Source organism: Oreochromis niloticus, linkage group LG15 (assembly GCF_001858045.2).
Source record: "Oreochromis niloticus isolate F11D_XX linkage group LG15, O_niloticus_UMD_NMBU, whole genome shotgun sequence".
Taxonomy (NCBI): domain Eukaryota; kingdom Metazoa; phylum Chordata; class Actinopteri; order Cichliformes; family Cichlidae; genus Oreochromis; species Oreochromis niloticus.
This window is the reverse complement of record NC_031980.2, coordinates 32,406,755-32,423,154: the sequence shown is the minus strand read 5'-3', so window position 1 is coordinate 32,423,154 and position 16,400 is coordinate 32,406,755. Positions and strand designations below refer to the sequence as shown.

The 16,400-nt window shown below is 39.7% G+C and overlaps 1 protein-coding gene across 4 annotated transcripts; it reads left to right on the top strand.

Annotated features, from left to right (window-relative positions):
- Window positions 1-3,323: 3,323 nt before the first annotated feature.
- Window positions 3,324-15,362, top strand: LOC100708273 (phosphatidylinositol 3-kinase regulatory subunit gamma-like). 4 transcript variants are annotated; one of them, XM_025898728.1, is made up of 12 exons: window positions 3,324-3,918; window positions 7,058-7,807; window positions 10,086-10,226; window positions 10,341-10,446; window positions 10,580-10,678; window positions 11,419-11,599; window positions 11,763-11,888; window positions 12,004-12,146; window positions 12,249-12,425; window positions 13,474-13,545; window positions 13,901-14,075; window positions 14,183-14,319. In XM_025898728.1, the coding sequence occupies exons 2-11, from the start codon at window positions 7,555-7,557 to the stop codon at window positions 14,064-14,066; spliced, it is 1,464 nt and encodes a 487-aa protein (XP_025754513.1). In that variant the 5' UTR covers window positions 3,324-3,918; window positions 7,058-7,554; the 3' UTR covers window positions 14,067-14,075; window positions 14,183-14,319. The 4 variants fall into 4 exon arrangements, with proteins under 4 accessions (XP_025754513.1, XP_025754512.1, XP_013129128.2 ...); XM_025898727.1 differs by having other exon boundaries at window positions 3,325-3,918; window positions 11,766-11,888; window positions 13,901-14,062; window positions 14,147-15,362; XM_013273674.3 differs by having other exon boundaries at window positions 3,325-3,918; window positions 13,901-14,062; window positions 14,147-15,361.
- The last annotated feature ends 1,038 nt before the right edge of the window (window positions 15,363-16,400 follow it).

Here is a 16,400-nt window from a genome sequence, read left to right as displayed (position 1 = left end):
TGACCTGACAAGAGGCTGGTATTGATTATGTTCAGAATATGTGGTCCAACAGTAGGAAACACCTCTTTCAGAAAACGGGGATGAACAACATCATTCGGAGAACCACACGGTTTAGCAGTTAACACAAGCTTCTCTAGTTCAGGTAAAACAATTGGTTGGAAAGCAATAAGCAAATTTAAACAGGGAACATGCACAGCTGGGTCAACAGAAGATACAGTGGAGGGTCTCAAACTAAGCAAACTAAGAATCAAACGGAAGATATTTAACAGTAAACTGAACTTGAAAGTCCAAAAACATAAAACAGTGGGTCAAAGAAGCAGAACCATGACGTTGTTACAGACAGATGATAAACTGAGGGGCTGCACTGAGACCAGAGTAAGATAAATAAGAATTATTTGAAACTATGTAATATGCAAGGCTACTTGCAGAGCTACCAGCAGAATCTAAGACAGAAAATATGGATTTGATCAATTTAACATAATAGTACTCTTTATGAACATGTAAGTATACTAGCGTGAATTGAAGGTATATACTCATGTATTTAACATATAATTGCATCTGTGCTGATTTTGACCTCAGTGTGATCTAAGTGTGATGCTCAGACTTGCAATTTCATAAGTCACATTTGTACATCTGAGAATGGGACTGCTTTCCACTCTCTCAGTTCTCCCTGTCCCTAATGACACTGTGTCAAACTGGTCGGTGCTGGAGCTGCTGCATAACCCTTCCTGCGCGTCCGGTGGACAAGCAGAGACATTTGCTTAAGAGGGGAATAATTGCTGGAGACCTACTGCGCGGCTAAATCTAAGCCACTGACCCATGACAAGCTGTCCTCAAACTGTGACAAACGGTCCTCATTCCATGCCAAGATTGTGGGTGGCCGGCTTTCTTGCTCCAAAAAGCCTATCTGAGGAGATCTGCTATAGCGGATTTCTCTCAGCTGGGTGTCCGTTAGGTGCAAAGCTTGCCTTACTTAAAAAAAATAAATAAAAGACTAAAAAAATGCATTGTCATTCTTGTAATATGTGTCAGCATATACACATGTAGGGAAATGGAACTGGTGTAGTGTGTGTGTGTATGTAGAGGGAAGTGTGTGCAGGAGAGTTTATAAGTTCCTTCGACTTCTTAGGCAGCTTGGAGAACTGGAGAAGGAATAAACTGAAGCCACATTCACCACATGAATTTACTGGGACTTCTCAAGAATTTCGATTCTCTTCCTTTTATTTTTCTTGCTGATTCACTTGCCTGACACAAAGCCCCCGTTTACCACCAGCTTATCTCAAAGTGTAGAAGGCATTGTGTAAAGCTACGAGAGCAGTGGCCAGAGAGCATAAGAGGCTGCACTGTGCTGTCAGTTTGCTTCTCCCATTGGAGGGGATTTCTTCTCTCTGGGCTTCAGACCCAGAGTCAAGGGGTCACAGTGTGTGTGAGATAGCTGGGGCTACAATTTATATATATGTGTCTCTGTGTGTGTGTGTGTGTGTGAGTCATTGTGCTACGCCGACACACGAGACGCCATATGTTTCCACCCAGTTCGCTGAGGAACAAATACACAGTGCTTTTTCACACGAGTTCCCACAAGCGTCTGTTTTCTCGCTCACACTGTGTGAGATGTGGTCCACGTTAATTATGTTCTAAAAGAAGGATTACAAGGGACACATGCTTATGGTTTTCAGGCATGGTGAAAAACATCATGACTAACTAAATAGAAGTGGGTGCAAACTTTTAAATTAGAAAGAAGATCAAACTGACTGGTTCTTATTATAGTGCTTTTCTACCCAAGCACTCAATACATGGCTCACAAGTTCTTTCTATCCAACACACATAGATTAAAAACTGAAACCTTTTTTATACCCTCTAAATTATAATGTTAAAAGACTCAAATTACTGAAGCTAATGAAAACTTAACTACATTTTTACATTCTAAACAACAATTACTAAACTAAAATGAAAACCCAGTTCTGGAAACCATGTGAAACAGAATTAACTTTAAAAAATTAAGGAGTTGTACCATGGTGGGAATTTGAAAATACTAGGCAAACTTCCTTCTTGAGTTATCTCATTCAGATAATTTCTGAAACTTGACCTCTGAGCTTGACCTTGAGGTTGAGGTCACTGAAATTCAAACTCATCCGGCATTTTTTAGAAGATGCACTGTTGGTTTGGTAAAGCCATCTTTTACTTCTTCAGATTACTCTTCTGTCTGTCTTTCTTTTTTTATCCGTCGTCATCCCACTTTTAAAGTTGGATAAGACTTCACAATTGAAATGAATACAACCCTGCACAGGCAGACCTTCAGAGCACATCACAGTAAATAAACCTGCCATGTGTAAAGAGGAAAATGGTTTTCAGACCATGCATCGAATCTGATGCCTATTACTGACTGCATAAAAGGGCGATAAGCAAGATAAATAATGAACACATTAGATAAATGCATCTTTAAAAATCGTTGATATTATTAAGGAAATCATATTTTCTAAATAAACAGTAAAAAGGCAAATACATCACACCCCTTTCTAACTACTAAACAATGTTTGAGTTTATGAAGTCTAAATAATAATATTTATGATATGAATATTTCTGTTTCCTGCTTTTAATAATGAGCACAAATTCATCTAGAACAAGGAACTGTCCCCACTCTGTTGAATGTGCTAGAAATGCAGTAGTAGTGTAATTTAAGACATATTAGAGAGATGACTGAGCATCAGTCATACCACAAATGTAAATAGGGCACAATAGCAGATGATCTTTATTTTATTTTTTCCCCTCAGCACTCCGTTTGTTTAATTTTTAATGCATGGACCTGATTTGCTGCAATATATAAGTTATATATAAGTTTCATCAACACCATGTGCAAACTGTAGATAGAAGCAAAATGCTTTAAAACGCAAATACAAAAATTCTAGAGAGAACATGAATCTGTTTTCCCCATTACTGTAACTGTACTGGCTGGGACATCACGGAGGGAGCTTGGGTGGTGGAGGTGAGGGAGGGGGGTTGTTTTGTCTACAGTGCCGTAACATTTTTTTTTTTTTATAACCAGTTACTTCCACACCACTTCTTTCATTATGCTGATCCGTGAAGTGGAAAGTAACGCTGGAGGAGTTGAGAGGTCAGGGACTCCTGCTGCCTAGATACATACAGTCTAATATTAGAACATTTCCTTGATTTGTTAGCAGCATCTCTGTTGTCTGCTGAGCACATGGCAACAGGCCGACCAATTGGATTTCAGGAGAATACTAAGCCCCTCGCTCTGTATAGCAACAGTGGCATCCTTCCCTTATTTATTTATATATGAGTTTTTTCTCCCACCGACTCATTCTCATGCTTCTGTCCCCCCAGTGTGCAGCCATACTGCGCTGTCAAACTGTGCAAAAGAGTTACAGTGCTGCTCTTTTAGTTTTGCTTTTTCTGTTAGCAGCATAAGCTCTGAAATGTACATAGTACATTTAGGCTTTTCATATTTGTTTATATTTTTATAGACACTTTTCCCCCTCTTTCCTCACTGCAACCCACTGATCATTGGAGTTTTTCCTACGCACTGCACGTGAAAGTAAACTCAAACTGGGGGAATGTCTCAAGAAGGCTTCATTTTTTAAGAGGACATGTTTTAGTGAAGAGGAGAGGAAAAACCCAGAGGAATGACAGCGTGGGAAAAAGATGGCACTCAGAAGGGACCATTAACTACCAAATGGAGAGGATCTTTAAAAGATGGAGGATATAGGAGGAGAAGCTGTACGGGATAGGATGAGTTGCGGTTGGAGGGGGATGGAGGGACAGAGAATGGCGTGAGGACCGAGGACAGTGGTTGGTTTGATCTGAGCCACGTGTGCGTCCAGCCACGTCTCTTTGCTGCTTCGTGGATACCGATGAAACGCTGGTTTCCCATGTCGCCCGGTCCCTTCTGTCTGAGCCCAGGTAGGTGCGTACTGTCCTGTACATCCAAGTTTGATAATGATCTTTCATTTTTTCAGGTTCTCTGGACGTTAGCTCTACCAGAAGCTGCCATTTTGAAAGTTCTGTTAACGTTTAGCCTTCACGTCTCTTCGTTGTCGAAGGTCGGGTACAGGATGAGAAGCTTGAAGGCGTTGAAGAAAAAAAATGGCGTATATTAGCCGTTTCGTTTTTGGTGTGGGGTTCAACATTCATTGATAAGACACTAAAAACACAAGCTAAGCTGCAAAAGGAAACAACCCCTCCCCCAAATAACACAAAAAACAAAAAACTACCAAAACCAAACCGGTAACATATGACCAGTTTCTCCAGTATTATCTGAGAGACGTTGAACTGATTACCAACTGTCGCAGACTACGTGAAAGTATGAGACGTTGTGTAATGCAACATATTTGTGTGACCAAACTGGCCATTGTCAGTGGCGTTTCAAGTGGCGTAAATGATAAGGTCACGATTGAAAGATTGCTAGTTTTTCAGATAGGACATTTTTCTGACTTGTGAACCAAATAAATGGTTATGGTACAGCTGTGCCATCCCAGATGGATTGGTACCGGAAAGTATTAAAACATTACAAAACTGGCTGGATGCAATAATGACACTTTTGTAAGTTTGGGCAAAATCATGTTTAGTATCTCATCTCAACTGGAAATCGGCAAAATGTACGGTGAACATCAATCTATGATGGTTGCGTACTGCATACAACGCCATTTTCCATGGTCTGAAAATCTGTAATGTCCGTAATGTTGCATAACTTGGAGACATTGCATTTGACAATTTAGTAACTACATATGCTTTTTTTCCTGTTCTAAGTAACCTCGAAAACAAAATTTGACACAACATAAAATCAGTACATATATTTAAAATCTGACAAGTATCACTCTTCTCATTTTACCACATTCATAACTACTAAGGTTTTGTTAGTATAATAAATTAAATGAAGCCGATTTGTTTTTCAGTTGCAGCGTACAGTGACAGCAACTGCGATTTCTCTATTGTCAAAGACGTTATTCGTCGATCTGCCACATTTCCAAACAATTTCAATTCTTTATTCAAAGATAAACACAAGGTCAACTATGTGATATTGCCACATTAGTTCCCTTAAATAAGGTCTTGTGAGAGAACACAACTGTAGGCAGCATTATTAGTATTTTCAATGATCTACTTTTACATGTTACGATCTGTTACATAAATAGTTGAATATTTGATATTTAATGTTTTTTAATTGGATATATATTTAAATCTGACCAGGTATCTCTTGAATAATTCAGGGTGATATCTTTTAGGGCTAAGGATTTCACGCTGCCTTGTATTTTAGTAATAAAAAAATTAGAAACTATTTTCTAAAATACATGCTGGTGTTTTTATATGATAGTATGTCTGTGAAAAAGAGTGTGTCAGAAATTGTTGCAATTGTCTAACGAGCTTTTCAAGTCAAAATACTTCATCACAATGAAAAAAGTTAATAAATTAAAAAAAATGCAAGATATATTTTATAACCCAAAGGGACCCCTGCCCCTTATTTTATGGTTATTTATGATTTTACTTACTTTTCTCGATTCGTCTGGTCTGTGTATGTGTCTCTGTGCATGAGAGAAACACACTAGTGTTGACTGATACATTACATTTGGATTCATTTCATTCAATGAACGCGTAGCAAAAATCTGCAAATAACGCAACGTTTTTGCCCAAGTCCTGACGAGTACAGCCCCACACATCAACCTGGGAAATTTGCCCTCAGTAATGTAGGCAGGTTTTCAGTCTTTGGTCTGTGCAAATAATGTGGTGTGATTTGTGGTCAATTTACCATTTTCTTGTAAACATAGTGGATTTTTTTAAATCAGAAGTTTCATTATTTATGAATGTGTTACGATTGAGTATTTCTACTTACATTGTTTCTAACCCACAATAATTCAAGGGACAGATGTTGTAAGTTAACATCTGCGAGTTAAAAAATAAACAATAAATCTGCACATAAAAATGAAAGAGATGAACATTTAGCCTGGTTTTCGCAAGCTGCATCACATTTCAAGCCCTCACAGCTGACATGTGTACATCTGACTCATCAGATGGCACACTGAACACTTCATATGTAAGTAATGAGTTTTTCCTAACGTTAAAAGAATTAGTGGCATTATTTTTTAAGAGCACAGTTTCGCAGTACTGCCAAACACAGCTCAAATTTCTCTCAATGATGTGCAGGACGTGTTTACACTGAGAGGTCTAGCAGTGACAAAAGGCTACCAAATATCATTTCATGTCAGTGAAATTCAGCCAGTTGTATTAATAACAGGTCCAATAACCACTGGCTTTGCCAATGGTTATTGGACCTGTTTTTGCCAATGGCAATAATTGCCACACTTTTGACTACATTTACCTGTAAAATAAATGATGACACTTATTTTTTTTTACCTGCTCACACCACATTTGAAGCAATGCTACTCTCACCAAAGCCTTGATGCTTGCTATCCAGACTTGAGCAGAGCAGAGCAAGCGACAACGAAAGTGTGAGACGGAGCAAAATTAGTCACAGTATTCCTTCTTCTTAGGAATTTCTAGAAAACAAACCAAGCAAAAAACAACAACAACAAAAAAAAAAAAAAAATATATATATATATAGGCTGCTAACAAACCCCACAAAAACTAAATACTGTAACAAATTTAAGATAGCAATGATTTTGATTGAAGCATCTTCTGCAAATGTGTACAAATCTCAAAATTTGAAAACTGCAAACCTTCCAATGAACATCTAAGGCTGTCTGTTTGGCTATTGGCTGTCTCACTGCTATAGTGACTCCCAGTGACCTGGGAGGTGATGGCCCAGATCCAGTTAATAAATCTGAATTTGATAATTCACAAAAAGTTAAATAAGTCTCCTTTACCTGCCATGCACATTACAAATACTTGTTGTTGCACTGCTGTTGGTTGCAGAAACAAGTTCTTAGTATAATGCACACTGGCTCAGGAAATCTGGAAAGTTCCCCTTTTACCTATCCATAGAAAAAGTGTAAGCTACACAAGTGTATAGCTTGCAGGATAGTTATGAAGTAATGTGTACAAGGATTTTGGTCAGAATAACTGAAAATTTGTGCCTTTTCTGATTTAGGTTTCCTGAGATGAGATGATGCACGGATCCTCGAAGCACAAATTGGTTAGTTTTTCCTCAGCCTGCCATTCTTTAGCAGTTTACAAGTTAGCTACTAGTGTTGAGGTATACAAGAAGCGCTCGTATCCGTAGACTGTGATTGTTCTCCATCGCACCCAGATATGAATCCCTTTAAGCAAACAGCGATGAAGCACAAGAGTACCTGAATAAGGAAAACTCCACTGATTATAAGGAAGTGAAAACTGGATCTATTGGCAGTGCCATCAATCTACTATATGATATGCTTAAAACCAAGACTCCAGGTGATGAACATGCTCTACCTCCACAACACTGGGCAGCCATGAACTCTGCACTGCCACCCTCTCTCTCCTCAGCCATGAGTATATCTGTAAGCTGATAGTATGTGATCAACCACACTGTGGGGCTGACATCCTGCTGCTTCACCTTCTCAATAAATCCTAGCTGGACAACAACAATACTAAGTTAACGCTTTCAAAATGGCAGATCAGAATTTACAGCACAGCACAGAGGACAGCAACCTTCAGCCAGCTGATTACCCAACGTCATCACTAGCATCACTCCATCTCAGGGACGAGGCTGTCGTCACAAATGAGAACACCAACCAAATCGGGGATAATCCTGAGACCCATTTAGTATATCCTGTGGTGATGTCATCAATGCTTAACCAATCACAACAGCAGGGAGACATATCCATGGCTATCATGCCTGAGCCTCAACAAACAGATCAAGGTAAGATTTAAACATAAAATACAAAAATGTTTTTTTAATATCAAAAATCAATTTGACAGTAATATAAATTTTTATGAGTTTAGCAATTATACAAAAAAAGATGACAGAATGATCAAGAAACAATAAAAAAAAGAACAGACATGCTGGGTTTTCTTCTTTTGGGGTAACAAACAAAACCATTTCTGTGAAAATGATCAAATTAAAAAAATATTTTGGCACAGAAGGAATCAGGAGGCTCGAAGGTTAGAAGACGAGGTCTATCATTTCTGTTGACCGGCCACTTTGTTATGTGAAAAAAGTGTATTCTGGGTAAATCTTCAACATTAAGTTTTCTCCTGTTACCAGAAAACAGATTCATCAAACAGTGTATTGATGTGTATAACCTTCACTCTATGTGATAGGTTACACTGGCTTTGTTTTGCTAATGAAACTATGACACATCCCATGAGATAAAGTTTCAAAACCAAAGAAACAAAGACAGACAGGTTAAATGTGTTTGTCAGTTCTGAGGCTTTCGTGTGGTTAGCTAATGTTGAAGTTATGAGAGCTCAAAGATGCTGAAAAAAGTTGGGGGATTAAAAAGTGCTTATGTTTGGCCCAAATATATTGACTTTTATTAGCTTGTAAATATTTTCATGGCTACATTACACGATAAAAGAAAAGATCATTATTAGGAGCCAGTGGACAGAGGCTGAAACACTTTCATCTTAGGGAAGCTTGGAGGCTGCTGAAACACTATCAAACAAAATGTTAAGATTAGTTTGCAACATGTGGGGGATGTCCCCAAAGGTTGATTCTGTTCATTTGGACGAAGCGTTTTCAGTAGGAGAAATGTTTCATCACTCATCCAAGTGACTTCTTCAGTCTCAGCTGACTGCAGGTTTCCCCAACCTTATAAACAGGGGCGTATGCTTTGGAAAAGAACCAGCAGATGGCAGAATTTACCCTTCGATGTGCTAAGACCGAGTGACACGGACCTCTGTTTTGCTACTGCTGACCTCAAAATATACTACAAATAGTATTTCAAGTTCTACATGCAGTTGTTTAGAGAAGTTGGCACACCCAGGCCAGTGAACCTTCATAGGTTTACGAATGCTACAGTGCCTTTATTTAAAAAAAACCAAACATGCATTTTAGAAGTGTAAAAAAGCCAGCAGCACTTTTAGCCCAGAAGACCAGTTGACTTTTAACTGGAACCAGGTAAAGAGAAGAAGCATTCTCCTGGCAATCCTTCCAAACAAACTTCTGCTTTTATAGAGGTGCTGGCATTAGCTGATGATCGCTTGATCAAGTGCATCTGATTAGCAGCACCCAGCTGCTAATTACCGTCTTAATTCCTATGGCAGCAGTAAAGGTGGGCTTAGTTTTTCACGCTGTAACATAACCCCTTTCCTATAGTTTTTTTTAAACCTTACAAGCTACACCACGTTGAAGAGGAAAATAGAGCAAAGAAACCTCCTAAAGTTAATGAATCTACCATCTACTATCTGGCTTTTTTTTTAGTTGAACAGCTTTTATTAGGTTTTTATACCAGGCAAGTTTTGACAGAGCTTCACTGTGTGTAGACCCTGGGTTAATGAGTTGACGCCCTTTCTAATTTTACAACAGTATAAGTATGATTCCCCCAACACACAGCTCTGTCTGGAGCAACGATTTCAAGCATCTCCAGGCATGCCTTCACAAGTGGTGAGGGGACGATTTATGTCAACTGCTTAGAGCACACCTCTTATTGCACTCAGTGCTCGTGTTGCGTGTGTGTGTGTGTGTTTACATGCTGGGAAACACAAAGAATTCCCACATAAATGTAATGATTGCGGAATATGCCTGACAGACGGGGTCTCACATTTCCCTGCTACCCTAATGTAACACTGACACAACCACACGCACAGGGGTAAAAATCACAAGCACCCACAGTGGAGCATCAGCTCTGGTCCTTCAGGCCAACATTGCATCTTGCTGTAGACAGCTGTTGTTTGTTAGGCGAGGCAAGGCGAGGTCGGGCAGTAAGCAGCGATGAGTCTAGCCGAGTGTGCCTGAGTGAGGAGTGCCAGTTCTGGTATTTTAGGCAGTCAGACACTGTCACCTGTCAGCGAACTAGTCTAGACACGGTCTCCCACGTGGTGCGAGAATAAGCTACACAACGATATCACCCTCTCAGCGGCTCGTCAGGAGGACGGCAGTGTGTGCAGAACGGCCGCAGAGCGCAGATCGCCACATACAGACTGATGTGAACAGGCAGGGAGGGTAACGCTGGGTTGTTTTACGGTTGATGTTTCAGAGTTCTTGGAAAGTGAAATGGGCCAAAGTGAAAGTGAGGCGCAGTCCGACACCCTGGCAGCGTTCTTGCAGGACCTTCCCTCTCATGATCATAATGATGGTACGTCTCTTCCAGGAAAAACCAACAGCAGCAAGGAAGGAGGTACGCTCTAATATATTTGCAACTGACTATTTACTGCTTAGCAGTTTTGTTTCAAGTTAAGGTAAAATTCTTAATCCTACTTAAAAATGTAACTGCATTTTTTTTTCTTTTCAGAAATTCATCCAGAGAATAAAATATACAAAGCTATGGCAGAATGTGACTGTGGCGCTGATGACCACCGGCTATTTGAAGCAGAGTGGTACTGGGGCAACATCTCAAGGTACTTTATATTTCTATCACTATTTCTTTCTTTCAGCCAACACCACTGTTACAGCATATCTAATTTTATTGACGTTGTCTTCCTCAGACCGTTATATTTAATAGAAACCTTCATGTCCATTTGATTTGTTCAGGGAGGAAGTAAACGAGATGATGAGAAACACTCCTGATGGTACATTCCTGGTCCGAGATGCTTCCAGTAGGATTAAAGGGGAATACACGCTGACATTAAGGTAACTACTAGAAGATTAGTGACAAGTATGAATATGGCTACACTTTCATAAAGTGTATCAAACACAACTAGTTAAAGACTGTACCAGGTTTTATGAGTTTTATTGCTGCATTACAACCAGTCATCTGTCTGTATCTCATGTGAAAACAAAGTTAACCCCAAATTAAATATATATATTGTAGTCAAAGGTTAGTTGTTATTTCCTGGTCTCGGAGTCTAAATTTAGTTTTACTGGTTTTAAAGTGTAACTTTATACGTTTTGTGGTTTTGCTCTAATTTTAGCGGAATCGGGACAGACCAGGTTTCAGATATAAAGCTTTGTTGATTAGAGTTTGGCGCAGACTCCAATGTTCAGCAACATAACACCCTGTCCCCACAAGATGTGTTTCACGAGTGTTTTTCCAGTCATCCATCTTACATTTGGATGAAAGAACACACACACACACACACACACACACACACACACACACACACACACACACCAGTCTTTCTCACACATTACAGTTGGCTTTATAGGCAAAACTGTGACCCACAGCTCTTTTTAGCTTTCAACTCGATATTCCTCCAAAATGCATACACTGCATAGGCTGCATATTAGAGATCTAAAAGTCTCCTGTCGGGGAAAGCGAGAGTGACTAAACAGAACCAGGAACAAAGGGGAACAAAGCTCCCTACTTGCTAGCCTAAAATGACAATAAGTACCATGTTATTTATGGAACAACTATCCTTTGACTTTTGCAGAAAAGACGCTTCAAACAGACTAATTAAAATCTTCCATAATGGGGGCAAGTACGGCTTCTCTGAGCCACTGGCTTTTTCCTCTGTAGCGGATCTGATCCAGTATTACCAGAAGAAGTCATTGGCCCAGTACAACTCTAAACTGGATACACGGTTACTTTATCCAATATCCAGAAACCAGCAGGTAAACTTTTTGGGGCAATTTAACTGTGAACTTTTGTTTACTTACATTACCACAAAATATAATCAACTGAAGACTTTTGGTCTGTTACTGGTATTGGAACAAAACCGCCGTGCTAATGTCCAGACTAAATCCATCATCCTGTTTTACCGTTTTGTGCATACAGCAGCAGGTTGTGATGGAAGCTGACATTGATGCAGCTGGAGAACAGCTAAGGATATTTCAGGATCAATATAAAGAAAAAAGCAAAGAGTATGACCGCCTATTTGAGGAGCTGAATCTGACCTCCCAGGTACATGATCTTAATCGCAGTCTCCTTTTCACCATGTAAATTTGTACTCGTTTCTTTTCAGAGCCCTTTTCTTTAAAGACTTAAAAATAAACAGTTTGTTTTCTCTTCTTCCTAGGAACTGCAGAGCAAGCGAACTGCCATTGAGGCTTTCAGCGAAATCATTCGGATCTTTGAGGAGGAATGTGAAACCCAAGAGCGCTACAGCAAGGAATACATCGACATGTTCCTCACATTAGACAGCAGTACAGAATCCGACAAGTACGTTCACAAAACACCTGGTTTTCCACTTTTTGTTTAAAAACAAGTTGTATTAATATAGTTGCTAGTTTAGTCGAGTAATTCCTTCATTTTTACTTCCAGGATTCAAAACAATTCAGATGAACTACAGTCGAGGGTGGAAGAGATCCACAGCAGCAAGAAGAAGTTAGAGGAAGAGCTGAGGAACAAGGCACTGGTTCACATGGAGGTTGACAAGAAAATGAACAAACTGAAGCCTGACCTCGTGCAGCTCCGGAAGCTCAGAGATCAATACCTGGTGTAAGTTCAACCCTTCACTGTCCCATGTTTAGGCTTCATGTACAGTGGTTCCAATTTAGGTCCCAAAATTTCCAAAATAACAAGAGATCGGTATCAGCACGGGCCAAACTATGACTTTAAACATTGGTATCAGCGCTGGATTTTAAAATTAGTGCATCAGAGAAGCAAAGGACTGAAAGACAAAACACAGTGTGTCCTGCACAGCGTCACAGCTACTGAAAGATGCTCGTTGTGACTTCTCAGTCAAACGAGTATCTCGATCTGATTCTTACATTTCATCACATACCAATAACACAGCTGCGTTATAAACATAGAAAATAAATCAGCTGTTCTCCATGTTGTCACAGCTGTGCGGCTCTACTATGCTTGGTATGGAGCTTTATCATAGGCCTGATTGGTAGTGCGTGTCTTTCTAGCCAACTGTTGCCCTTTCACATGTAGTAAACCTGAACAAGTATCAATATAGTTAGCCTAAAGCACAACTGTAAATTTACTTAATTTACTGGGCAGTACAAAAACAAATAAACGTGTATACTGTATCTCTCATTTTACTGTGTAACCCTTTGATCAGTGTCGTTCATCTGGATTGGATTTCTAGCATATAGGTGAAATAATCTTCTTTTGAAACTTTAAAGTGACATTAGTGAATCAATAATGATCCACTAATATAATGTGTGTGGTTCTTTGTAATAAGTGCTTATACATTTAGCACTTTAAGTGTATTTTAAAGCTTAAAGATTTGCACTATTACTTAACCAGTGGTCACAATCCTTCTTTAAGTAAAGGGACTGAGCACTTAAAGAGTAAAGTCAATGGTCTGCAGCGGTACTTTTTATGAATACCATCAGTATTAGGCGAAAGGGATGCCATTAAGTCTGAAAATCATGGCCAATGTTTTCCATACCAATTTACTGCCCTGTATTTATTTGTATTTTCTGATCAAATAGCCTGATTACCCATTGGTGTTCCTTTTTAAAAAAAAAAAATCCTGGAAATTACCCCGATAAACATGCAACAGCACTCCAACTATTTTTTGTCCATGTTTCAGCTGGCTAACTCAACAAGGCACCAGGCAGAGCCAGATAAATGACTGGCTCGGTATCAGGAGTGAAGAAGAAGAGTAAGTATCCTCCTTCTTTTGGCGTGGTCAGCTGAATTAAAAAGTGCAGATTTTATAGAAATCCCATAAATCCCTTATACACAATCTTAGTTACTTCAAAACCTGAAACATGCTTGTACTACACGTGTTCACACGGCAGGAAAGGGTGTAAGAGACACATTAGTCAAATGTTTTATAGTTTCAGAGTAAAATGTCACAAAGGCATGTTCACTGACAACACACATACTGTATATGTGGCTCATCACGCCACCCATGTTGCTATTTTTGGTTCATATGATCGATATTAACACCAACACTCAACAAAACTGAGCACAACTGCTTCAAATCATCATATCGCTCCCTCTCCACCTGCTAGCCCATACACCCTAGCAGATGATACCCACCAGGAGGAGAGGAGCTGGTACGTTGGTGCTATGAGACGAAAGGAGGCGGAGGAGTTGCTGAGAGGGAAGAGAGATGGGACATTCTTAATCAGGGACAGCCAGACTCAGAGAGGCTCCTTTGCCTGCTCTGTCGTGTGAGTGTTTTAGGTACTTAACATTTGGATGCTCTGCAGATCAATCCTGTAGATAACAAATAATCAGTTTCCTCTCTCATACAGTGTGGACGGGGAAGTGAAACACTGTGTAATTTACAGGACGTCCACGGGATACGGCTTCGCTGAGCCCTACAACCTGTACTCATCACTGAGAGAGCTCGTCCTTCACTACCGTCACACATCCTTGATCCAGCACAACCAGCAGCTGAATGTAACCCTGGCCTGGCCCGCTCTCAGCCAGCAGCCCAGCTGAGACACACCAGCACACACCCAGTAACAGTACTGTGGACACACCCGAACGGACACTATTACCAGGCTCAAAACAGCATACCGGTTAGTGTCATCACCGCACTAAAATATTCAGTGCTAAAATTAGATAATAATCTAAACATTGCTTTTACGCCAAACAAAAGTCATCCGTAAAATACAGTCAAGAGAATTTCAGCAGTTTATGCATATTATGTGGAATATTTGTTTCCTGTAGTTTCAGCCTGTAAACCAGTTTCGGTGAACGGGGATCCAGTTTTGAGAATGTTGTTTGACGCTGTTACACTGATACAGCACTGACAATGTAATCAGCAGCATATTAGTCTGCTTTTATGAGCCAGGCTGGAGCTTTTTATTTTGTTATTATTCTTTTGTTATTATTATCATTTATGTGGTTAAAAAGCCAATTTACTTTTCAGCAGCACCTAAAGTTTGCAGGAAGCTTTTGCAGAAGTCAGCAGTAAATATTCAACCAAACTGTCCCAGTGCAGAATTCAGCCTCACTAGTTTTCCCAAATGTGCTGCAAAAAGCTGTGCAGTGAATTGGATTCTGAATACAACCCTTTCAGTAAAAGAGTAACTGAAGAAAACACACAAAATATTTAGGAAAACACAAATAACAAAATTTGGCATTGCAATGTTGATTTTAATTATTCTTTAGTCCTGAAGCTAAAACAATCCAGCACAAGTTTCTGTATTTTTATCTAGATGCAAGCACAAGAAATTACTATTTTAATGAAGAAGCCAAATATAAAATAGCTTCACCGCTATCAAGTTTTTGTATTTATAGTTGGCCACTCCTGACCTCTACCACACTTGTTTCAACTTGTTTGAACAAAAACAAACCAGTGTGTGTGTTTCTTAAATTGATTTCTTAAGCTTCTTAATCATCTAATGCAGCGGTCCCCAACCCCGGGCCTCGGACCGGTACCGGTCCGTGAGTCGTTTGGTACCGGGCCGCGAGAGTTGAGGCTCAGGTGTGAAATGTATGGTTTTCAGGGTTTTTATCGGTTTTCAGCGTTATTTTGTTATCGTTTTTATCGTTAACTCGGTTTTCCTGGGTCTTTTCACGTGTGTTATGAATAAATATTCTTTTTTTCGGTACCGGCACTAGTTTTATTTTGTTGTATTTATCCGCGACACCTTATTGCCGGTCCGTGAAAATATTGTCGGGCATAAACCGGTCCGTGGCGCAAAAAAGGTTGGGGACCGCTGATCTAATGCATAGAAACAGTGAAGCAACAACAAAATGAACAGAAAAAAAAGCCCAGTATGGGACACAACCACCCTGCATTACTGACTATGGTTATTTTAAGGCCAGAGCATCCACACAAACACTTTCAAAATAAGATAGCCTGAATACACGCAGAGGATTGGATTCCTGTATTTTAAGATTTCTCCAGTTCACCTTCACATTTAGATGATATTGATTTTTTTCATTTTCTGATAAGGAGCGCCAAATTTGGATCAAAAAGTTTGTGAAATACCAGGTGTGAGTGTGTTACAGCTCTTATTGTGGCACAACCATGACATTATAAAACTACATTACTACAACTTATAGTTATGAAAACTAACCTTAATAAGGGTCAGTAAGGAATTTGACAGGATTTGGACCTGCTCAGTGAGAAATCTAAATTTGACAGTCATTTGGTTTGAAGTGATTTTGGTTGGAGTCCAGGAGATTTTTTAATTCAATTCAGTTCTATTTTATTTATACAGCGCCAAATCACAACAACAGTCGCCTCAAGGCGCTTTATATTGTAAGGTAGACCCTACAATAATACATACAGAGAAATACTCAACAATCATATGACCCCCTGTGAGCAAGCACTTTGGTGACAGTGGGAAGGAAAAACTCCCTTTTAACAGGAAGAAACCTCCGGCAGAACCAGGCTCAGGGAGGGGCGGGGCCATCTGCTGTGATCGGTTGGGGAGAGAGAAGGAAGATGGGATAAAAAACAAAGTTAAGAAGCCTGATTTGAGGTGACCTTACAAGGTTATACCACTTCCAGGTTCATAGCAAACTGTAGAATAGTGCCTTTAAGTGCTT